General features: G+C 38.0%; 1 protein-coding gene across 1 annotated transcript in view; it reads left to right on the forward strand.

Moving 5' to 3' along the window:
* Positions 1–1,618: 1,618 nt before the first annotated feature.
* UBE3C (ubiquitin protein ligase E3C) overlaps positions 1,619–25,748 on the forward strand; it is a 71,522-nt gene continuing 47,392 nt past the window's right edge. The window contains exons 1-10 of the mRNA XM_058830816.1: positions 1,619–1,956; positions 12,267–12,320; positions 15,033–15,107; positions 15,755–15,901; positions 16,543–16,658; positions 18,108–18,265; positions 20,283–20,436; positions 21,217–21,437; positions 21,718–21,872; positions 23,744–23,931. Of these exons, the coding sequence (XP_058686799.1) occupies positions 1,891–1,956; positions 12,267–12,320; positions 15,033–15,107; positions 15,755–15,901; positions 16,543–16,658; positions 18,108–18,265; positions 20,283–20,436; positions 21,217–21,437; positions 21,718–21,872; positions 23,744–23,931 (1,334 nt within the window). The 5' untranslated portion in view covers positions 1,619–1,890. The remainder of the gene's footprint in view (positions 1,957–12,266; positions 12,321–15,032; positions 15,108–15,754; positions 15,902–16,542; positions 16,659–18,107; positions 18,266–20,282; positions 20,437–21,216; positions 21,438–21,717; positions 21,873–23,743; positions 23,932–25,748) is intronic.

The following is a 25,748-nucleotide window of genomic DNA, read 5'->3' on the forward strand; positions in this document are numbered from 1 at the left end:
TACTATGTACTTCAATACAGAGTGGTAGGATATTTCATCAGCAATGCAATGTGTTGAAACTATGAACAAACATTTGAGTGGTATTTCACAATTCCCTAAACCCCATCTGCATTTGTAAACAGTATTTAAGGCAGCCAGGCTTGCTTACACTGAGACAATGTTATCTGGGGAAATCCCAGGTTGATGCTTACTCTTGCCAAGCACTCATTCCCATACAAAAAGTCTGAAATTTTAAAATTTAGACTCTTCTGAACCATCCAAATCCAATAAAATCTGAATAAATATTTCATTTGCCAATCAGCTTACAGTTACAACAGTTAAAGAGCATTGTGCTCTTGGTATGAACTGCAAAGTGCATACATCCTCTCCTTGCCATTTGTTTGCTGTAATATGCTGATGTGAGAATTCATGAGCTAGAGCTTGTGAAATCAGATTTCCACTGAAGGGAATGAAAGCTGGATTTGGCCACCTATATTTATTTACCACCTTGAGCTGCAGACTGAGAAACTGCTTTTTGTTACTGCTGTTGTCTGTGCCACTTTTGTATCTGGAGGAATGCAGTCACTATGTTGAAAAAATGAAGAATGGGCTAAGAAATGTAAAGCAACCTCAGGTGTAGTTTCACCATTCAGGTCTGGTGCTTTTACATTATAGCCTTTTTCCACTCGTCAGCTGAGGTCCCTGAGCAAACCTCTGTCATGGAATTTTTGGGTGTATTTTCATGTATGTATTGTCAGGACTACACAGAAGCCTGTATTGGTGTGTTCAGTGTCCAGTCTTCACCTTGATCACGAAGTCTTTGCAATGGGGCCATGTCCATCACATGCCCATCTCTTCCTGGAGAAGAGGAGGCTCGGGGAGGACCTCATCTCTCTCCCTACAACTCCCTGAAAGGAAGCTGTGGCCAGAAAGGGTTGGGTCCCTACTCCTAATACAGAACGACAGGAACCGTCCTCAACTTACACCAGGGGATGTTCAGCTTGGGCAATAGGATTTTTTCACAAAAAAGGGTGATTAAACATTGGAATGGGCTGCCTAGGGAGGTGGAATCACCGTCCCTAGAGTTGCTTTAAGAACTGGATGTGGCACTTGATGGAGGTGTTTGGTCAAAAATTCGACTCTATGATCTCGGGGGGCTTTTTCAACCTTATTTACTCTGTGATATGCTTTTGCTACTAAAAGTAAAAATTACATATATATATTTACATGTGGGTGTATGTGTGCAACAAGTGTGTTCCCATAGCCAAATGACGCTGAGGAGGGCAGCCCTATGCCAAAGCCCGGCTGCACCCTCAGCTCGGTTCTCGCCCCCAGCGCGGCCCGGGCAGGATGCGGCACCACAGCACAGCCCAGCCCCAGCCGCCCCTGCACACCCGCAGCAGCTCCCGTGGAGCCCGAAGCAGGGAAGTCTCCCGTGGAACACCCGCAGCCGAGACAGCCCGCCCAGCCAGCCGGGCCAGCCAGCCGGGCCAGCCAGCCGGGCCAGCCAGCCGGGACAGCCAGCCGGGACAGCCTGCACAGCCGGGCCAGCCAGCGCCGCTGAGGGCCGGCGCGCCGGGGGCGGGGCGGCGGGCGCGGCCGTGTGTCGGGAGCGCGCCCGGCGGGCGGCGGGCGGCCGCCATCTTCTCTGCGCGGCCGGCGCGAGCGCTCTCTCTGCCCCCTCCTCCGCTCCCTCCTCCTCCTTCTCCCTCCTCCCACTACGCTCCGCCGTGGCCGCCGGTCAGGAAGAGGGCGACCGGGACAGCGAAGGCCGCGGGGAAGGCGGGGGACGGGGGAGCAGCCCCGCGGGGGCGGGCGGGCCGCGGGGCGCCAGCCCGGGGGGTTCGTGCGGCCCCTCCGCTCGCCCTGCCGGCCGGCCGGGCCCCGCTCCCCATGGGATAAGCTGTAAACATGTTCAGCTTTGAAGGGGATTTCAAAACAAGGCCCAAGGTGTCCCTCGGAGGAGCGAGCAGGAAGGTAAGGAGCGGCGCCCACCCGTGCCCGTGTCTGTGTCGGTTCCGCCGCCCCCCGCCCTGTTATCGGTGCTTTTACCGTCGGGCCTTCAGAAATGGGAGCAGCGATGACTAAGGTTTAATCGAGGGGAAAAACCCTCCCTTCCTGATGATGTGTTTATCTCTGATCTCCGTGCCTCTCTGTTATTATTTTTTGTATAATCAGGCCACACCATCCCAGGCTTATAGTGTAGTAAGAATTGTGGGAAGCGAGGAAATGTCTCCTTGGCTCGTCCCCCCGCAGGCAATCGATCGATCCCGGGTGTCGTGGCCGGTGGCACCTCCCGAGCAGTCGCTCTCCAGATCTTCCCTAGGGAAAGGACTCGGGAGACTTTCTGTCATTTCCCTCCAGAGGGAATGTCTGGCGTGGACCTGCCTCGCCGGAGGGATGTGGGACACACACAGCCTCAGACAAGCCGAATTTCTGGGGGAGGTTCATCCACGTGAGCCGGGGCTGCCGGGTTGGTCTCTGTCAAGTTTAGGTTCAGTCAATTTGTCGTGCGCAGGGTGAGTAGCAGTTAACTGTCAGACTATTTGATCTTCTTGTGTTTATTGATGGGAAAGAAGCAGAATTATTTATTCAGATCTTGCTGATTTAACGTGGTAAGCAAATGTTTAGTTCGAGCACTGAAGGGCACAGGACTTTGGAAGAATGACAGAAAGGACAAAGTGTTTTTAGAAGCAGCCTGATCTGTAGGGGTCACTTTAATTCACTGTGAAAATACTGTGGCTCCCCGTTGTCATTGGAGATAACTGTGTGGGAAGCTGATGAGTGTTTCCATTAGTGTTTTTGAATTTTAATGGGGTAAAAAGTCTTAAGTTTTTATTACTGTGCACTAAAAGCAAGTTTGATTCTTGGAAACTTTTAAGGTTTGGCAGTACAGTGAAGAAATGAGCAAAAATACTGCAGTATGTGATACTAAAATCACAGTGAAGTTTGCATTTGGGCATATTGACTAAATATGAAGAGATTACTGTATTTAGATTATGTAGCTTTTCCTCTGATTCACCTTCAGTTTATCTTAAGACATTTCTTTTCATTAGGCCACGTAAAGTGGCATTACATGAGTCAAAATGCCATAAATACTCCCCAGCTTAAGTAGGAGTTGGCAGAACATGCCCTGGTCCTCCTCAACTGTACACTTCAGCTACTTTGCAACTTTTGACCCTGACTTGCTCATAGTGTTTCGTGCTGAACATGTTGCCTCCTACAGAAGTAAACAACTGTCATACCATTTTATTTTACACTTAACAATTCATGAAAATGTATCAGAATTATGTCTATTTTAATTATATGGGACAAAATTATTAATGTTATGCAGGCATAAATTTCCAAGGGCAAATATTAGCATGTAAAGGACTGGAAACTGAAATTGATGCATAACCTTCACTCTGTGCAGTAGAGGTTGTGGTTCATGATGTGATTGATACTGACTGGTGCACAGATTTTGTGATTTTACATTGGATCACTGAAGTGCTTGTGCTGCATCAGTGCAAATCAGTTACACACAGCTTTGGGCATCATGGTTACATAGACATCCTAGAGTGTCCTTGAAATAGCTGCTTATTTTCAGAAGCTGTGTACAGTACTAATGAAAGAATTTATTTAAACAGTACTAAAACCTACTAAATGCGGTTTACCTGAATTTCTGTGAAGACATACTACAACAGAGATTGCTGTGGGAAGTGTTTATGTGGGTTACATGTGATGCCTTAAGATTTTAGCTCTTATATTTTTTCAAATCCTATACAGCATTAGTGCATAGCTCTAAACCCCATATAATTGTCTTCACATTTTGGTTAGACAAAACAATCCCTTTGGGCCTGTTATTGAAGGACACCCTAGAGCCTCAGGCCCTGAAAAGTACAAACAAAAGTTATTTCCATGGAGGGAACAGACTAGGGGGAATATGACTTTATTACTTGAAGCTGTAATTGGAGGATTAATGCCTAATATGTAAATAGACCAAACTTATATCTGTCTGAAAAACTTGTGACCATCATCCATTTTGGGTGTAGTCCCTTGGAGAGGCTTCATCTGCCCTTAATGTACCTGAAGGCCCTTCAGTAAATAGATCTGCTGTTATCTTTTAACTTTGTCTGGTTTCTGTTTCTAATTCTGTAAGCCTGCATTAGGCATCACGTGAGTTTCTCATTATTTCACATCATAGGCTCCTTGGGGTCATGTTTCTCATATGTATTGGCTTCATTTTTACAGAAAGCTGAATTATAAATTATTTCCTTTCAGCTTTTGGTACATATACAAAAAAACCTCATTTTTTTGACAGATGCCCTTGCCCTCTCAAATTGTGTATAATTTTAGAAAGATCCAACACTGTACCTCTACTATGCTTTCGGTAGCTAGCTGGATACTTAGTGCTGCCTATTGTGATTCCTTTGGTAGAAGGCACAGAAACACTGGGGCCATGCAGGCTGCTTAAGAATAACTCTGTACCCAGTTTGGGGAAGTATCCCAAATGTGGTTGCACCACTGCAGAGCAATGACAAACCCCCCTGTACAGACATGGGGACGCTTGTTTGAGGAGCCAGTCAGTGCTGAAGATGCCAGTGGAGCCTGATGTGAGTATAACTAGACCAAAATAGTGATCAGCAACACTATTAGAAGTGTGGTTTTGCTGATGGAACTGCAGGTGCAAACAGTAAGTGTGTTGGTCATGGCTCACATGTGTCTGTCTGGCACTGCCATGTGTGTATGTAGTGTTCCCTTAGGCCTCACAAGGGACTGACTTTAGTAAGTTCTATCAGTGGAAGCACAATGATAGAAGTAAAATTGGGGACTTGCATAATTGTGACAGGCACTGAATCTAGTGTGCCTTCTCATCACTAGCTTGTATGGCATTTTTAAATTACAAAAACAGCTTTGGGTCTGTTTTTGCACTGTTGGCATTTTATATTCACGTGTGTTATGGTCTGAATTGTGTATGCTCTTGAGTGGCACTTCAGTCCACCCATATCAAGCACCACTTGTTTTTGTTCTAGTCACAGGCTGCAAATTAATGTTCTCAAAATTACTATCTCAGTGAGTGATCCTTTCAGAATATTACTGTAGCATTATGATAATACATTGTACAAAAGTGTAAAATTGTCAGTGGTATTGTCAGTGCTTGGGCTTTTCCTTCCATACCTACTTTCAAGAATCTGCTGATTCATCTGGACTGTTGGCCCTGTGTTTTAGGGTGTAGATACAGGATTTTATTTACACTGTGACAAGCTAATTTTAGAGGAGTTTATTTATTTATTTTTATTTTTGGGGTAGTTTATCGTCACGTTTAAAACATGGTTCTTTGCTTTATGAGGCTCTTCAAAAGAAATTTTCAAATTTAGTTTAATTGTAACTGGCAAACCAGTTACAATTACAATACAATATTTTTGTGCTTCTTAAGTAAAGTACCCTCCAAAAATGGATGCTGTTATTGGAGTTCAATACGGGAATGTCTTGAGTTACTCATGGACATTTTGTACAGGACAGTAATTGTTGCCTGGAAGGCTGTGGCTGCAGAGTCTGTGGTGTGTTAGGCAGGAAATGCAGAGCTGTGGATGGCTTGGGGTGCAGCTCAGATTGGCCTCACAGCCCAACTGTGCAAGGGACTGGAGCAGATGGTCCCTTCACCTGGCAGCTTCCCAGCCCATCCCCCGTGTCCCGTGCAGTGAACATATTTCTGCTAGGTGGAGTATCACCACGCCTTCTGGGGACACCTGGCAGCTTTCACTGCTTGTAGCATGACATTCAACACAGCACAAAATTGATTGAGCTGCATCAGACTGATTTGGGACAGTCAAGCCTAGTGTTACTTCATTCATTTCAGTAGTATTAAGAAAAATCTGAGGTAGCAATGCTTTACTACATCCATGCAGGGGATCCCCAGGCCAGTGCTGAGATGTATGAGGGGCTCCACATTGTGGGGCTCCACATTGTTTGATCATGTTGTGAAACATATGAATGACACCTTGGAAGTCTAACCGGAAAAATGGGTGAAAGAATATTAAGTCAAACGTATAGTATCACTTGAACTATCTAAACCATGCTTTTACATATCATAAGACTGTTTAAAATAGAGTATTTTTAAATTATAATGTATTATGAGATGATTTTAAAAACCCTCTCCTTTTTCAGAATTTATAATACAGATGAATTAGCATGGTCATGAAAGTGAAAGTGAAAACAATTGAGTTTGGGGTTTTTTTGATCTTTGGCTTTTTTGTGGAAGCCATAGAAGCTTACTAATGAGCAAATATTGATGACTCCAACTGTATTTTAAAAAGTCTCAGTAATTTCTCTTAATATGGACATTTTTACTAATCAGAGACCTTCAATTTACAAAGTTTTTTTTTTATTTTAATTTAGTAGTTACTGATTTGCTTTCTTAAATTAATAGCGTGACATTAAACATTAGATCTTGTTTATATTTCCCCCTGCTTTCAGCTGAACTGCAGAGGTAGAACTCCAGAAGCACTTTGTTTGCTCTTTGTTGTCTGTATTCTGCACATAAAATAACTTCTTGTGGAACTAAAATTTTAATTTTATGAACATTAGGCTGTAAAATTGCCAGTGTATGGAGAGAGCTACCCATGTTTGGATTGTTGTGGTAGATGCCTGTAGGATGTAAGTATTGATGGGACAGTTAAAAAACAGTTTTGTTTCTCTCTTACTGTTTGATTGATTGATTGATTGAGGAAAATAGTTAATAATTTTAGGAAGGAAACATTTTTGCTTTATTATAACTTGTTTGACCCTACACCATGCCATAAAGGAAGTGAAATGATGCTAAGGGTTTATAGCATGGGAATTCTAGATTGGAATTACAAATTGAGTGTTTATTTTTGAATGGTAGAAAAGAATTTCAGTGCTTTGCTCCCTAAGAGCTTTGTCCCGTCACACAGGCACACACATAGCTCTGTGTGCAGGTACATACTCATTCTGAGTCAGCCAGAATCTTGCAGTGTCACAGCATAAGTCTTGAAATACTCTCAGAATTTCAGATCTGTGGCATGGAAGTATGGGCAGACCATCATGTTGTAAAATAATGACTGCCTGTCATTATTTAAACTGCACAGTTAGTGCATCCTTTATTCCTAGGCATTTTTTCTCTCTCTGTAACATTTGAAATTCTCCTCATTTGAAAGCAAACCACAACAGATGGAGTTGTAGTTAGCTGACAGCAGCGATTATGCTGTTGTTTTCAGTTACATGCTATTTTTTTTACATTCAAAACAAAAAGTTTCTGCTTTTATAAATACATTATCCCTGCTTGTTCCTGAGAAAATGATGAGTCACAGAATGGTTGGGGCTGGAAGGGACCTTAAAGATTACCCAGTCCCAACCCCCCTGTCAAGGGCAGGGACACCTTCCACTAGAAATGCTCACCAACAGCTCTGTGTACAATATACATCTTAAAAATCCTGATAGGGACAAACTGAGCATAAATGTAAAAACAACTTTCTCGCATTTCATTTGGCCTCTAGAGCCTCCAGTCAAATTCTGTTTCCACCCTGTGTGGTTTTGTGGGTACCAAGGTAGAAGAGGTTCCAGATCCTCCCTACATCCCACAGTAGATTTCAGCTGAAATGCCGAGGTGTTTTCTAGTAAGCACTGTGACATTGACTTCAGCAAGGCCAGGCTTTGCCAGGTCAAATGCCTTCTCCTGGGCATAGATCAAACTCCCTTCTGCAAGATTGTCTGCTCTACATATAAACATAGCTCTGATTATTTACATCATTATTAAGAAGAATCACAAATTGGTTAAAAGCAAAATATTTCATGCTGCTGAGCATACTCAGACATGTTCAATGGAATTTAAATTATTGAGGTTCATTTCAAGACACTGTAAGCCTTTTAAAACGCAAATTTCTTTTACTATTCAGATTTAAAAAAAAAACCCAATTAGAGTTCATCTTGTCTAAAATAATAATTCAGGAAATAGAAGCATTGTTGAGAAGGAGGGGATATCTCCCAGTGGCCACATTTGTTCTGTAAAAATAAATGTTAGAAAATTTTCCATTTATTTGCTGGAGTTACTGAATACTTTGTTGAAAGGAATTTTATTCCATTAATTGCTTAGGTCACTTCATTTGTTTTGGGAATTTGGTTACTGATTTTTATGTGGTTCAAGTTAAATTCAGCTGTAAAGTTGAGTTCCTCATTTTAAAGGAAGAAAAAAAGATTCAAGTTCCTGGAATTTGTAGATGAAAACCATACAAGTTTTTGTAATTGTCTCCAAAAACTAAAAGATCAAGTGTTTATTTGTTTTTTAAAGAAAATTTCATATAAAGTCATGCCTTGTACTTTGCATGACCTCTTGTAATGTGAAATACAAAACATTCTTAGCTACTAACCAAAGTAAACCCCATTCATTTATAAAGAAGCATCAAACATTAATTAATTATTTTTTTTTGCTTCACTGTGTTATTATTATTTTTTTTAAATATCAGTGTTTAGCTAGTACCTGAAAATAATTACTCAGTTTCATCTTTGCATCTGGGAATGTTTAGATTTCAAATTTATTTGCTATATGATAGCTTGATTAACATAGCTGTCCAGGAGTGTTCAATTTCAGATTTTAAGAGTCATAAAATATTAGAGATGTTGAAAAGGATTTGATTATATACATTTTGTTTTTCTGAATCTGGATTTTGAGCCAAGAGGGCTGAAAGTTTATTTCTTTCAAGACAAAGTGTTCAAATGCAGAAGGAAAAGAATAATAGTTTCTGTATTTGTGTACCTTATTCAGTCTTTGTCTAGGATATGTGAAAGCTAGGAGTTGTGCAAATATACTTTTGCAACCACAGGGTGTATTTCAGCAAAACAAGGATAAGAAAACAACTTTAATTCAATTTTTATTTTTTTCATTATGGATTGAAGTGCTGTTTTTGAAGCACTGACATTGACATCGTTCCACTGTCAGATGCGGCTGATCTCAACTGCTGCCTTGTAGCAGTTCTGCCAGCAGGAGCTTTGCTGTGCTGAATAGTGTGCACGGAAGTGTACGTTATCCCCATCTGCAAATTTACATTTCACATGTTACCCAACATTTCTTTGGTGGCACCCACACGTTTCCCTCTCTGGGTACTGTCCTCCATCTGCTTCCCTGTTTTCACCTCTTTCCTCCTTCTGCCTTACCCTTTAAGTGATCGTCTGTAATGTCACACTGTATCGCTGTCACATAGGCTTTCTCTCTGCTTTCTTTCTTTTGCCGTGCCTCACAGAAAACTTCTCAAATTGGGTTTTCATGGTGCTGCAGCTCACACGCTGGAGCAGAAGGTCGGTTGTCTTTTCTTGGTTGGAGAAAGCATCAGGTGGGAGAAGGACTGCCACATGTCTCCCACATTGTATGAGAAAACACATGGACGGTCTATTCCTCTTCTGCACTTGGGAGGGCAAGCCCTGACGGAAGGAAGACCACATCATAAAAAGTCAGGACTATGATTCAGGGAATGACTTTTCACTCCTTTTAAGGTAGGGGTGACAGAGTCAGGAGAAGCTCGTACCTTGTCTGCCTGCCTGCCTTGAAAGGAAGACTCAGCACCTGATGTGTGCCTGTCTGGCAGGTGGAGAAAGACGGTGGCATGAGCAGCACAGGATCAAGGAAGGTGGGGAATAGGAATGAGCCTGGAGTGATTTTTGGGAATTGCATCTCCTACTGTGAGGAGCACTGCCTGTCGGCAGCAGGAGAGGTGCTGGAGCTGCTGCTGTTGCTGGCAGCAGTCAGGAGGCTCTGGGTGGGAGATGTCAAACGTGCGTCACTTGAGTAACGCTGTTGTCATTCACAACCAACCACAGAACAACAGCTACTGAGTCTGGCTCCTTTTCACAGGGCTGGTTGTCAAAGGCCAGTTCAGGGAGGGTTTCAGAGGTGACTGCAGTTAACACTCTTTAAGAAATTATTTTGGTAGCATGCCCTTTGTATTGGAAGATTATTTCATGGTTTTTTCATCTCTTTCCTACTGCAGGTTTGTTTTCTTTTGCACATGCATGGTTACTTTTTAATTTATGCAGAGACATTGTATTCCAGCTTGCTTTAGTAACTCTTTAAGGGGTTATATTTTACTTGAATTTAATTTAAATGTGTTCTTTAGTCATAGTTATGATCTGTATCATAACTGTGTGTATCTTGTGAACATGAGTAACAGTATTATTTTACACATAATAATTAGCTATAGGTGGGATGTGCATACCTGAATATTTTATTGTCTTAGGACAGTTCTTCTATTTTATTTAATTTATACTTTAACAAGTTGGTGTTTTTCTTTACAAGCACTCAAAGCAAGTATGTGGCTGACTAAAAGCTTTTGTTAGTTTCAGAGTGGATTCGATAAAAGACTGATTGCTACAAAGAGATTCAGTTCCTCATTAGTGAAAAGCTGGTGATACACTAAGGATATGCTGCCCTGTTATATCTCCCTCCCTCTTCAAAGATTTGAAATTGTTTCTGTTAAACCCTCTGGACAGTTATTTTCCTTTATCTACTAATAATACGTGTTTTCTGTCTTTGTGTTTTTTCATACCATTCTCTTCTCTATTCACACGTAGCAGTTTATTTTCCCTTACCTGTATTTTGTTCTGCTTTTTCTTCCAATTCTCTCTGAAGTGTAAGGACAAATTACAAAATGTTGTTTCTAAGCAGAAATGCACTTTACATGGTGCTGTCTGCAGAGTGATCACTTCTAAACTGGGACATTTTGCCAGCTTCTTTCAGGTATCATCTGTTGAAAAATACCTGAAACTTTAAGCCATTTGTTGATTATTAATTTAGTACCTTGTTTTGTCTTTGTGTGTGCCTTTCTGTACTGCTTGAGTGGAGATACATCATCCTTGTGTATGGACTTCCTTAGGTTTGTTTGTACTGTGTTTAACATGTGGAACAAACCCTGTCTTTAGAGGGCAATAGCTGTAGTTAGTGGTGTCCTTGGCCATAAATACTGTCTTTAGAGGAAAGATGGTTAACCTTCTTGTGGGATTTTTTTCCTTTTTCACTCTCTTGGTGGTCTGTGTTAGAGTATTTTCCATGGCAAAGAAATGAAGAGAATCATGATTTTGCTTTCTCTTTATCATCAAAAAAGAAATTCAGAAGAGTTTTGCTATAATTTTTTTTGTATCTGCTGATAGACATTGGAAGTATTTGAGCGCAGTTGTTTCAGTTGTAGTTGAGTATTTTATAAACATTTGTTTGCCAACTTCAAATTGATTTTTCTGTATTAAAATACAGTACATTTTCAGCTTAAGTGTTTTTTAATTTCTTAGCTTCTCCAGGCTAATAGGGGCATACAGAGAAAAATGAAGTTGTCATATGTGTCATGGTGTCAAAAATTGAAAATAGTTTCCTTAAATCTGCTGTGTGTTTTTGACTGGATTTGGGAAGGTGCCAGGGTGCTTTCATCCCCTGTTGCCTGCAGTGGAAACTGAATACTGTGCATCAAAATTGAATTATTTTGTATATTTCCTGGGAAATTACCCAGAACTGTCCAATAAGAGACTCTTGCAGATAAAGCTTTGATTATACGTTGTAATCTATGATCACTCATATAAGATTGTGGTATAAAAGCTAAAGCAGGGGATTTTTTTGTTGTAATAATACTGGGTCTTGAGGCCTCATAAATAGTTTAGGGTTCTTGTCTTGGTGAGATCACTGTCCTGAAAGTTTTGATGCGTAGCCTTAATTTGGGTAAAGAGTTCAAAATTTTAAAAGAAAAAAATCCTGTCGTTTATGCTGCGTTTCTCTTGACATCTTTTCTAGATAAGCTTTGAGAAAAATGATAAGTAAATATTACAGCTTCATGCTTTTTTGCAAGTTAGACAAAAGCGTGGGGCTTTGGAAGAGGATGTGATTGCTCTGAATGTGCCACAGCTTGCTGTGTGCACCTGGGCCAGGGATTTTTGTACCCTCCAGGCAAGGAAAACACTCAGACCTCTGGTATGATCTGGTGGGACTGGGACCTTACTGTGCACCACCTCTGGCATTTGTAAATGGGTGATGTTTGCAGGCATGCTGAGATCACAAACATGGACAGGGATCAGTACAGTTTGCTGCTCTTTGCTGGTCCCTTTTCATAAGGACATAACTTCCCTCCATCACTGTTCTTTTGGGAGGGCTGCATGCCATGTGTTTGTGAATTCAGAAAATGATTAACACCTACTTTTCTCTGTGATTTACGTGTTATGCATTTTGAGCAATCCCTGAAGTCTGCATTAAAAATCCTGAACACTGTTGAAGCACGTTTGAATGAAAATGCAGTAGTATCTTTATTTGTGTCTTATAGGAAGAAAAGGCTTCTCTCCTTCATCGTACTCAGGAAGAAAGGAGAAAACGAGAGGTAAAGTAACCTGTAAGCGTTTGCCTGCCCACTGGATTTTTCTTTGGTGTTACACTTACAGCGCACAGTACTTCTGCTGCAGTCGTACTTAGTTCAGCAATGTTTTCTTTCAGTTTGCAAGTTCTGCGTAGTCTTAAAGTGTGCTTTACTTGGCAAAACAATTTGAGAGCTTTAAGATGTTCCTTAGAAGTGCTTTTCATCTCAAAAGAAGATAAGCATACACTGGCTGCAAAGGGAAGTTTCCCTTCTGTTTTGGTGTTTATTTGATCTAGTCTTTGTTGAGAAAAGATAAAGATTTAGCTAATAAATTGCAAATTTTACCTTCTCCATAATCTACTAAGGGCTGGTCTCAGCAAACTTTCTTCTGCTTCTGCTATGGTTTCTTGGCTGACCTTTAGTACTTCACTTCCCCAGTGTGTGCCTCAGTTCTGTGAAGGTAAAAATCAGAACAATGATTCTTGAATGCTTTGAAAGTGCTCAAATGCTTTGAAATCAGTTGATAATTAAGGAGTGGTGAGAAGCTGATGTGTGAGGCTTTAAGCAACCTTAATACTGATTTGTAGTGGAAGCTTATTGCTCTGGAGAATTCAGTCTGGAATAATGCAAAGGAGGAATAGGCACTGAAATGAAGATCCCAAAATTTAGTAGTATGGAATTTGAGTCCATGTTAATTTTGTTATTTTTCCCCCACCACTCCCATATAAATTGAAAAAAAAATTAGTGTTAAATACTGATTTAAAAATATAACTATGCAGGTTTCATGCTCACAAAGAAAACAGCTCTTTGGCCCTTAAAGATGTGTTTGACCCATGCTAGATTAAGCACAAGTTCTGCAGTGGCTCCTCAGTTTTAGTGGACTGCTTTTTTTGCTCTCCAGCTTGGGTGTGCAGTTATGGACTTAGTCCAAGTCTGAATGTACCAGGATTTCACCTGTTTATTTAGAATTCCATGTTATGAATCAGCTTTATCATCAACAAGTCCTTAACAACACATGTAAAAGTTCTTCTTTGTGGTCCATAAACCCATTCATTTGCCTGTCTCTCTCCTTGGCAGTGCCGATGCAGAGCCATACCCTCATCTCAGTAGAGGTACACATGCACTCAGTGATTTGCTGTGGTATGGAGCACATTTTTACCAAATTAATGACTCCTCTGAGAATAAAATCAGCTATGGCTTTTTAAAACTGCCTGTAGCAGAATCTTAGCAGTGACCTCAGACTTAAAACCTTTGCAATTAGGAGTCTCTAATAAACAGTTATGTGTTCTGAGATAAAATCAGTACCTAGATAGAAGGAAACGTTATCTGTGTTTCAGTTGAGCCTTACATTATGGTTATGAAGAGACACCACCTCTCTGAAACTCTCTTCTGATTGCACTTTTACTGTCAAAACTTTGGAGAAAGAAATACCCTTTGGCTTATCAAAATTTTGATTTTGGCCCATGATTTAGAGGCAGTTTGAGTCTTCAAGAATCTGCTTATTCAGATAAGTTGCTTTAAGAACCCAGGTTTTCCAAGAAAAATAAATTAGGCCTTGAGTAGCAATTTTGTCTGGTGTTCTCTCTGGTCAGTTCAGGTTGTGCTTTTAAGTTGAATGTGTCTTTATAGGACAATAAATTGGAAATCGAGGTTTTGGGACTTGGAAGTTTATGTGAACTTACCAAAAGTATTTTAATTAAATTTATGAAAACATTTTGGTGTTTTGTTTTGCCTGGTGACCCTCAGAATTACAGGTTCAATATAGTTTAAGGATTGATTAGGTTAAAATATCTCTTTTTAAAGCTGGTTTCTTAAGCCTTGTACTTTTCCTTTAACCAGAAGTTGAAACCAGCTTTGTAGCTCTATGTTCATGAACAGCTCTTTATTTCCCCTCTTTTATTCCCTAACAAACCATATGGACATGGTTAGAAATATAATTACAGTAGCCATTTCCCATAGATACTTCTTGTAATGGGATATGCCTAGGGTGTTGGCAGGGAACCCTCCAAGAACTCTTTCCATAGCATCTCAAGCTGGCTTTCAGTTCCTCCAAGCCATTGTAAAGGGGTGATTTTTGCTACTCTTTCCACCTACTGAAGAAGATGTCATAAAAGGATTCACTAAATATGTCTGGTTTGGAAAAGAGACTAAGAATTTTTATTAATTTCTATATTTTGCTCCTGGGCCACAATGAACTTCAAGCCTCATTATCCTTTTGACAGAGGTATTGTCTCCAAATAACTGATTTTTTTGATGGTTTTCGCCACATCCAAACTGTGCCAGAATCATAATGCTTTTATATTATTTGAATGAAAACAAATAAGTGGGTTGTCAGTGTTTGCTGCTCTATGCAGAAAGATGAATGGTGTCACTGAATCTGGTGAATCCTTCAACATTTTTCAACATAGTATTAAGACACTGTCTAATGAAATGCATTAACAATAAAGTGATGCAAAGTAATAAAATATTTATGTTGATTTCTGTAGTATTACATACTTACTGAGTATTACAGATTATTTTGCAATATTTAATGGTAAATTTGCATTTAAAAGCATAAAAAGCATTCTCACTGATTTATGTGTATTGGGTACAAACATTAAAATAATTTATTTTTCTAATCATTACTGCATAATTTTCATTAAAAGGCCATATTGAATACAAATATATTTGATAAAATGGTAGAAATGAGAGTCAGTTCTGTGGTGTTGATTTCAGTTTTCTTGCTTTGTTTTACAGGAAGAAAGGCGGAGGCTGAAAAATGCAATAATAATCCAGTCGTTTGTAAGAGGGTACAGAGACAGAAAACATCAAGTCAGTACCTGGTTATTTAATTAGAAAGATGCTAAATAGTTTTTCTGAAGATGAGACTTTCTAGTAATAAATAATTTCATAGAAAAATCACTTTGAGTAGTTGAGAAAATGGAAGTTCCTTTTTCCCTCGTGACATTTTCATTTCAAACTCAATATTTTAGTAAAGAGATGTATATTCTGCAAAGCATGGATGTGACTGGACCTGAGTGGGATCCTGCAATTTTTTTTAGCTGATAAATTGGATAAAAAACATTAGGTATTAAGGGCTTTCACCCACCAGTGGAGGTTTTAATTTTTTTTGCAATATGGCTAAGGTGGTAGTTTGAGTCAAAAAGTTGTTCTAAGTTGGTGTTGGGTAGATTCTTCTGATAAAGAGTTTTGTTTAAGTTTGTTAATTTGAGTAAACTAGACTAAAATGTTTGATGTGATGATGCTTGATAAGCAACAGACTTGTTGCAACTGTACTTTCTGAGTTACAGAATGGAGTTACGGCTTCAACTATGGTATGTGTATATTTTGATCTCTTAACAAATGTGTTATATCTGTTTTACTACTTTGCAATCTCACTGGATGGGAGGCTGAAATTTTATATCTCTGTTTTAAATCATAACCATTGCTGATACATTGATGCATGTTTTGTTTTTAAGTACTCTATCCAAAGAAGTGAATTTGATCGCTGTGCTAATTTGGCCCAGTCTGGAGGAACCTTTTCCACTGCTAATGGAGCAAATTTGACTCTTTTAGTTCGCCAGTTACTCTTTTTCTATAGGCAGAATGAGGATTCAAAGCGTTTGGTGAGTACTGTTACATACTTTGATCCATAGTCCTTGCATTTCTTGCACTTCTAATGTAGTCTTTCACTTGAAAGTGCAATTTTCACTGCACTCTGCTGTTTGTCATTTTGTCACAATAACTTAAAATTAGATTTTACAACACATAGTATGTGAAATGAAGTCTTGAAAAAATCCTATGTGTATTATTCACAGTAAGTTTTTAAAAATTATATACTTCTATTAGGATTTTAATTTTTAGACAGTCTTTCTGCTTAGCCCCATGGTCATTCCCAGGGTGTTTGGGTGATTTTTTTTTTCTCACTGTTCAATATTGCCAGCATACTGCCAGCTTCCCTAATGTATGAGTAAGTATGATTCATACTGGCGGTTAATAATGGACAGGAAAGACTTATGGCTGTTTGAAAACAAAAAAAAACCCACCAGGTGTTGTAATGCAGTCTTTGAAAGTTTAGTACTAGTGGTCATGGAGTTTATAATGACTAACAATTTTTTTTTCTCAGCTGAACATGATTCAATCTGTGCTTGTGTTTTTTAAGTCGTCCAAAGTTATCCACAACAGCATTGAAATATTACTGTCTGAGTTGCCATAGATAATAGAACTTGTCATTATAAACTGTAAACTTGTGCATATCTTGTTGCAGGTATGGATGTGTCAAAATTTAATTAAACAGAGTTCTCAGTTTGTTAAGCAATTGGATGGTCCAGACAGACTTACTTGCTTATTCCAAATAAAAAGACTGTTGGGGCTGTGTTGCAGGTAATTTCTTTCTTTCTATATGCTACTATGTAAAAAGTGTTCAGAAACTATGCTGGGCACTTTTTTGTTTCTTTTTGCAGCAAGTGAAGTATTAAGTGCGCATTAATTTTATGTGGAGGACTGTTTATATTAAATATCTGTTGGCCATGGTATAGGATACCTGTTCTTTTGTAGAGCAAATCAAATGTTCTTAGGCTCTGTTGACTTTCAAGTTCAGCATGTGCTTAAGGGATTCTCTCCTAGGAGAGGCCTGAGTATGCTCTTAACTGTTTTTGTATAGTGATAACGTTGGCAATATTTGTGGAAACCAGGTTTTCGTGGGAACTGATAGTGTTTAGGTATTATTATCTGAAGTAGACTAATGTTCCGAGGATATGCTTTGGATAGATGTTATTTTAAAACTAATATAATTTAATATGCCTTTCCTCGCTATTTTGAGCTGAGGACATATTAAGCAGTTACATTATTGGCTTTAGCATTAAATTTATTATTTGTAGTGGGAGGATCGCAGGAAGGTAAATCTGTTAAGGTGACTTGAATATCTGGCAGCTATTATTATTATTATTATTATTATTATTATTATTATTATTATTATTATATGTATTTGTTCTTAATAATAGGGACTAGTTACACTCTGCAGAGCTTTAGAATACTTGCTTTTTAGAAAATTGTTTCATTTAAGTCACTGAAGCTTGTGTTGTTATAAGTGTGTAAACTCACAAGTAGGATAAACCATGACACAAGATACTAAAGAAGATTTGGGTGTGGGCTTTAATGTCCATGTGCAATGGGACACAGCTGTGGTGTACAATGGAATTGTACATTTTCACTACAGTGGAAACTGTGTTTGTAATTGCAGCTCTTAATATGGGTGGGGAAGAAAGCACATTGTTAGGGCAAGTTAGGCCATACACATCTCACACTAAAAAATACTTTGAATTCTGAACAGGCTCTTAATCATCAGAATTTCTGTGCTTACTGGTAGCTGTTACATAAGTAACTTGTTAAAAGGGTGGGAATGGTTGTAATTTTAATATTTCAGTCTGTAATCAAAGATGTATTGTGAGAGTTATGCACATGATGTTCCCTAGCACCTATTCCCAGCCTGTGTTGCTCTGGGGCTTTCACGGCTTCACTTGTAATATGGCTAGTGGTACATGTTGGTAAAACATGTATTACTCTTTGCTTCTCTTCCAGTTTATGCAGTAAACCTCCAAATTTTCAGATCACTCAGAGCAAGAATTTAATAGGATTTAAAGGTAGAATGCCATATTTGTAGATACTCTAAAATCAGGTGTTATTATAAAGATGCCAAGATGCCATCAAAAAGATGTAGCTAAACCACTGACAGCATCTGGAAACCATGTAGATAGAAATAAATTACTTTAAGGTGAATGTGTGGTGAAATACAAAAAATACCTTGTAAAATAATTGTAATTTCATTTATAGGCTACTGCAGAATTGCAATGATGACAGTCTGAATGTTGCACTTCCTATGAGAATGCTTGAGGTATTTTCATCTGAGAATACGTATTTGCCTGTTTTACAAGATGTCAGCTATGTGACATCATTAATTGAACAAATTTTGCACTACATGGTTCAAAAAGGTGAGTAGCTAGAACCAGAAGTTCTGGAAAAAAATCAAAAATTGAGCACCTGAAGCCTATATTGTTTAATCAAATTTTGTCTTTACCACAGACATGATGAATAAAGTGCTGCATTCACTGACCTATACATTAGGTGGATATTGTCCTTGTAATGAGGTCATGGCTTGAGAAATTACTGCTTGATTTCTTTGGAAATTCTGTTTATAAATTGAATATTCTACTAAGTTATTTATACAGACCTGTAACACAGATTTTGAGAGTAGGTGGATATTGCCTAACAAAAGCTTTATTCCAGTACCTGTATAACACTCTCACATGGACACACACACTGTGGCAGATTTAAGCTGCAGTTGTGTAGAAGCTGGCCATTGCGTTGCAGTTCTGTTCTCTGTAAATGTTAATATTTGTTATTATTCTAGATTGGCATTACCTTTTCATCCTGCACCTTAGCAGAGATGTGGCCTGGCTTTTATTTCTCTCCTACCATCATCAGCAAAACTGTTCGCTAAACTGCAGTCAGTTTGCACACCTGTGCAAACATACCAAAATTGGATAATGAATTGGATAGCTGGTACCAAAATGATGTTTAGTTGCAAAGAAACGTTATTATTTTGGAAATGTCCAAAATAAATTATTTTGCCTTTTTGATATGGTGGCTTGAATTTTCAAAAATTGTGGATCATGAGGAAGGACAAAAACATTTTGAAATAAATCTCTTGGGTCCAGCCTCTTTAGTATAAAATGCAGAAAGAGCGTCTTCCAATCATTGGTTGTTGGAATATGTCTGTATAATATTTAAAGTACAGTCAGTGGACTTGACTACCTAATCCTGTTACTAAGGACTGTATGTTGAAGTTACTATGAGAAAAAAAATTACTGTTTTTGTAGCACATTTATTTTACTTGTCTTGGCATAACAAAAACTGTATGTTTGTCTCATTGATTTTTATATAATAAATATGTCTTCCAAAATGCATGTATTTGTTCTTTTAGTATAATAATCTGTCCTCACAAGTGATATATAAAGTTTGAGTTTATAGAATCATACATGTTTTACTAAAATTTACCTTTCTGATTACTTATAATGAGGACAAAAAGAAATGGTTTTGTGCAACTGCAAATGTTCTATCTTCTAATTATATTTGATGCTTGACTTGTAAAGAATCTGTTACCAGTTTTCATTATTGTATGTTTTTGGATGTAATTTGCCTTCCATGTGTTTCTGGTCAGCATTGCTGAGTTATTCCTTTATGGGGACTGCTACTGTGACAAGTTAGGTGGTCCCTGAGAAGGGTTCTTAGACTGGGCTCTCAATGATGTGACACCGTTTATGTGTTTACAGTGTTCCTGTAATTGTGGAACTTGTGTCTTAGTTTGGGAGTTCATTGAGCATGAAGGAAGTTGGTTTAAGAAGAATGAAATCAGTGGTTTCGTTTGTACTTCAGTGAGACAAAAATAAATTACTCCCTATGCATGTCTTTATGGCATGGGTGATAAAGCATTTTATTATTGTCTGAGAGAACCCTGTTCTGGAAATAGTGATTGTATTCTTCAGCCTGCTAAGGCAAGGTGGTCACAGAATTGGGACATTCTGCCAGCAGACTTCTTGCCTGTATGATGCAGTCATGTTTTGGAGTAGAGTGGAAAATTGTTCATTTCTGGAAGAGTGGAAGGACAGCATGACTAGAGTCACTTAAAGGAGAAAGAGAATATCTTTTTCATAAATCATTATTTTAAAATCGAATTATTCACTTCATCAGCAAGAGTTGATTGATCTTTGAAAATCAAACTGACTCTGAATATGGTTATTTGTGAATGATTTTACAATGTGATGTTTCCAAAGAGATTGCTCATATAGCCTGTTATGTGAATATGAATGTGATTTGGACAATTGTAAAATGTCTTCCTAAGCTTCATGTAATGAATTATAAAGTATTTCTCAACTTAATTTGTTTTATTTTATATGGGAAAGAAGAAAAATAATGCTGTGTTTAAAAATGAATTTTTTTCACTTGCAGGCTACTACAAGTCGCTTTATTTGTTAATTAACAATAAGCTTCCCTCGAGTATTGAGTATTCTGATGTTTCTCGTGTCCCTATTGCAAAAATACTTCTGGAGAATGTTCTGAAGCCATTGCACTTTACATATAGCTCCTGTCCAGAAGGTGCAAGGTAAATAAAGATAATATTAAACATTTGTGTACTCATTTGCTATAGTCAGAGGTGCAGTTTGTTGTTGTCTGGTGTCCAGCCATTCTTTCAGTGCAGTTTGTTGATTCATTTGTACAGTAATGATTTTTTGGTAACACTGTACATCACTGAAACAATGTAGTTTCAGGTGTGTTTAAGAAAAAGGCAATAAAATGCTGAATGCTGCAATAAACAGAGCACAGAGAATAGCAAGTATCACAGTACATAGGAATGAGGGTGTGGAAAAGGTAGATGAGAGCAGAGATGCAGCTAAGGGTAGATGAAAAGAATTTTAGAGTTCAAAAGAACTTCGTGACAGATGGGCTGAGGTTTATGGAGAGAAATTACTAAGGTAGCTTACAAGCAGAAAGAGTCAGGTATGTAGACAGAGGGAACATAAATTCAGGTTGTATCACATGCAGTAGTGTGTTTTGTTAGAGTAAGATTTTGTGTAAAAGGGGTTTTTCAGATATATTTTTTTTTTCAATATTATAAAAAATGTATTTAACTTCAGAATAGTTTTCTTCCAGTTAATGAAGAGTTTAAAGGATAAAATTGCATCTATGATCATCAGGAGGAGGATTTAGTGTAAGGAGTTAATTTTTGAAAAATCTGATGTAACAGGATGGAATTAATGGAGAACATCTTTGCAGTCCTCTTGATGGATGTGTTCATACTTGCAAAATGATCTATTATTCCATTGGTATAATTGTAGGAATTTTTGCCTGTATTTTCTATAGCAACAATATTTCTTCCTTTCAGGCAGCAGATTTTTGCAGCCTTCACAGAGGAGTTTCTGGCAGCACCTTTTACAGATCAGATATTCCATTTCATCATTCCAGCGCTTGCTGATGTGCAGACCATTTTCCCTTATGAACTCTTTCTGAATGCACTATTATTAGCAGAAAGTGGATGTTCAAGAGGAAGTGATCAAGCCCCATGGCTCTTCTACTTTGTGTTAACAGTTGGAGAAACATATTTGGGTGAGCAAGCTGAGTGGGCAGTTCATAGTTTTTTTCGTATTGGAATTGATATGTTACATATTTTCCCAACATGTCTACTTCCAAGTAAAAAGGACAGTCTGTGGATAAAAGTGTTGGAGAGATCTGTTCTGTTGCCTATTCTTACCTTTTCATTATAAAAATGCACTATTTTGGTAAGATTTGGCATAACTTGTTTTGGTCAGGTATTTCTGGTAAAATACTTTTTATGGCACAGTGTGATCTCACTGACGCTCTTTTGTTTCAATGTATGGTGTTCTAGGATCCCTTTCAGAGGAAGGACTTCTTGTGTATTTGAGGGTACTCCAAACTTTTCTCTCTCAGCTGCCTGTGTCTGCTGCTGGTACAAATTGTCAAGATGCAAACAGTGATTCTGAAGATGAAGATGAAGAGATCAGTAAAATGACAACTACACTGGTAAGCAGTGCAGAATTCCTGTGAATGGATTTGTACTGCAGCAGCAGCAACAGCAGATAGGCAAAAACATGATCACTCTTAAGTCCACTATTTTTCCATAGGTGTAGAAGGAACCCTGTTTGCTTCTTAAAGATTGATGACTGTACACTGAAAGCAAATGGAACTGATTATTTACATTTAAGCAAACTCCTTACTGTAACAATAGACCCTAAATTACAGATAGCATGTCTGTGGAACTAGAAAGCTTTTATTTTAAATAAGGCTTAAAACTGCCTTTTCACATTCATATTTTACAGAGATTTTCTTACTCTGTATTCTGTAGGTCCATGATGATGCTGAGATATCATGAAATACACTGATACTTCCATTTAGTATTTTAATTTTTTTTTCTCGTGGAAAAAAAGCTACAAGTTCAACTAAAGTCTTTATCCTGTAGAATAGATCTGTATATACCCATTAACTCAAAAGTCCTCAAAGGGAAACACCTGCTTCCTGTAATAATACACAGAGACACTGTTATAAATAGAATTTCTTCACTATAGTTTAAACTTAGAATAAAGCTGTGCTAACTTTAGCCTCCTACTACTCATATCGAGGCTTTGACTAACCAAAGTTGGACAGATGTAAATTCAGTAGTTTCTTAGTGGCCTTTACAATCTTTCAGAAGACACAGCCAATCAAAGGCTGACTTAGTGTGCATGCTTTCCTTCTAGAAAATTGGTGAGAAATTTTTACTATGTTTAAAGTTCATTAAAAAAGAACTTAGGAAGAGCCATGTTGCCAGGGAGTACCTGCAGCACTTTACTTGAGTTTTTTTAGATGCTGCATGTTATTGTCACACCAAAATCTTTACCAGTGTAGTATGAATAAAATACTTTAATTTGCCAGGTACACACACTGTGTGCAATGTAAATATTGGAAGATTCTACTTGTGGCTTACAGATTGGTGATGCTTAAAGATGTGATTAGATAAAAACAGAGCAGTAATTTCTGTTCACAGATAACGTACACTAATTCATAAATTAGAAAAAAAACCTGCTCTGAGAAGGCTTTATATAAATTTTTATATTTATATAATAAAGGCTGAGGAGGCTTTATATAAATACTATTTATTGCAATATAGTTTTTTATGTGTTTTTCCTGTGATTTTTTTGTATATATTCTATGTTTTCATGCATGCCTGTCTTAGGAAAAAAAAATAGAAAGTGAGTGGGTGGGGAACCCCTCTTTCTTAAAAATTTATAACTGGTTAACTTATGTCCTTCAGTGAGCCTGACTGCTTTGCTCAGCTGGGGGCAAGATAATGATAGGAAATTAGGAAAAGCAAAGGTTGAGGTGGACTCGGTTGTATGCCAAGAGAAAGCATTCATCTTCACACACTGCTGGTATTACCCAGACATGTACTGACCACCCTGAACTTTGTTTTCATTTGTTAACCCAAGAATTATGAATGTGAAAATACTCCTTGTAAAGAAATTGAGTCAACATCCGTTTCTGGGTTTCATGTCCAATGCTGACTCATGTCAGTGGAGAAGAGATGATTGTTCACATGTTTCATGCCAGTAAGTGATTTTGCCTCATTGTATGTAAGTGTTGCAGAGCATACTTATAGTAAAGGCAGTATTTTCACTGGCCTCAGTGAAGGATGGATACCAAAGCACAACAGTTAACCTTCCTGGGGCTTTAAGTTGGCTCTTGGGTCTGATATTTTTAAGACCTGGATATACATATGTGCTTTTGTTTCATTTATTGTACAAGAAAACTTCATTCTACTTAAATTTGAAAGTTTTTTGGTTTTTTTTTTTTTTTAATAGAAAAGGAGATATCATTAAAAAGAATTAAAAGTAAACTTTCCTTTGATGTGTTTGTAGGGTGATGGGAGAATATCAGTCCAGTACATAACTGAGGAGTGCCTGAAGAAACTGGACACAAAACAGCAGACAAATACTCTGCTGAACATGGTTTGGAGAGATTCAGCTAGTGAAGAGGTCTTTACCCTGATGGCATCCATCTGCCACACACTAATGGTACAACACCGAATGATGGTGCCAAAAGTCAGGCAAGTAGAAATAATGGTCATCTTGAGCTGTAGTACATACATCTAAAATTAGTTTTCTTTGATAGACTTGTTTTAAATTCCTTGTGGAGTTTTTTCTATGTTTTCTTTTACAACAAATTGAAGTAAATTAGTATTTTGGAATTTAAACAGTAATTCCAGGTAAACCGAAGAGTAAGTTCTTTGTTTCTTACTTTTCTTACTGTTCACTGTGCCCTCTCAAGATTATTGGAAGCCTTTTATTTGTTCTCTTGCTCAGAGGCAGTGGTGAGTGTCATTCTAGTAGAAATTTGACTACCTTGTTTTAAAACATTCAGTGCTATGAATTACCCAGTCTCTCTGACTAGCTGAGCACTGAAACCAACTTGTTCACACCCCTCTTTAGTATATGGCAAAATCTCTTGCTACAAATTAAAATAATTCCTAGCTATTGGTAATCACTATTGCTTGGGGGGGGGTTGGCACCTGAGATGAAAATAAAGGACATGTTCATTTGTGCAGTTTGTACAAAGATTGCAAACCACAAATGTTGGAACAACAGGAGAAGATTCTTGACCTTTTTATTATCAAACTGAGACCCATAAGTATTAACACTGTTCTGGTGCAAGTAGTTTTGAGTACCTATGTCGTTGCTGGTAGTAAAGTAAGTATTTAGGGAATGTTGTAAACATAATTCAAACTGCATTGTAAACAGCGATACAGAAAACTAATTAGGTGCTATCTTAGCCCAGTGGTGTTTATAGCTGCTAGAGGAAGTAAGATGTCAGTGAAACTGTGATTGCTCGATTAGGGTAATTAGTTCTTTGTAGACTAATTGCATTAGAGCAGGATGTGAGACCTGAAGATCATAGCAGCGGTTGAATTAGTGTGCCAGCTTTATTGTTGCAAGTAGTACATTGCCTTGGATAGTAATTACTGAGCTGAAATGCATCACTGCTTTGACTGGAGGCTTGCTGGTGAACTGTGTGGAAAAGGGTGTTTAATGAATAAAGAAGTCACCGAACTTTAATTGTATGAGTATGGCATCTATTTCCTCTGAGAAGCTGTGTTGGGTCTTTGCACTTATTTGTGATAACAAGCTATTTACACATTGGATAAATTCAGGAGTTATGAAAGTCCTACTCACTATCTTCTAGTAGAAAATAAATGACAAATTGTAACCTTTGAACAGCTGAATTTTAGAAGTTGTAGATAACAAGATTTCTGCGATACCAGTGCATTTACTTCCATGGTCAAAATGAACTTAATTTACACAGATATTTGGTAAATCAAAATAGGCATTTAATTACTGGTTCTGACTTAGAAGTCAGCCGTAAGTGCTGGGTTTGCCAGGGATCATCATTTCAGCAGATGTCAATCTTTTGTCCTATTCTCAGTGCATTTTAGACCTGGCCTAGGTTACCAAGCAGCTATTCTAAACATAATTTTTGAGTGTTTTTTGAAGGACAGATAATGCTTATTTGTGGAATTTAAAAAGATAGTTAAAAGACTTTTTGTCATAAAGCTTCATTTTTCTTATGTGTCTGGTGATTTTTTTAATGCCCATATTTTATTAAATTTAATTATAGTCTTTTGGAAGAAGCTACACTTGCTTTGGAACTTTTACATTACTTAACAGAGTGAAGTGTATCTACTTAATAAAACAATGTAGAAATAGGTAAGAAAAAATAATTTATCTCAAATTATTTTTAATATATTCTAAAAGCTTAGTAGTGCTCTTTTATTTCATGTTTGAAATCATACTGGGTCAAATGGCTTAAAATAGGAGTTGTTAAAAAGACTTATATTATTTAACAGCATATACATCTGTAATATAAAAT

Source organism: Poecile atricapillus, chromosome 2, assembly GCF_030490865.1.
Source record: "Poecile atricapillus isolate bPoeAtr1 chromosome 2, bPoeAtr1.hap1, whole genome shotgun sequence".
Classification (NCBI taxonomy): domain Eukaryota; kingdom Metazoa; phylum Chordata; class Aves; order Passeriformes; family Paridae; genus Poecile; species Poecile atricapillus.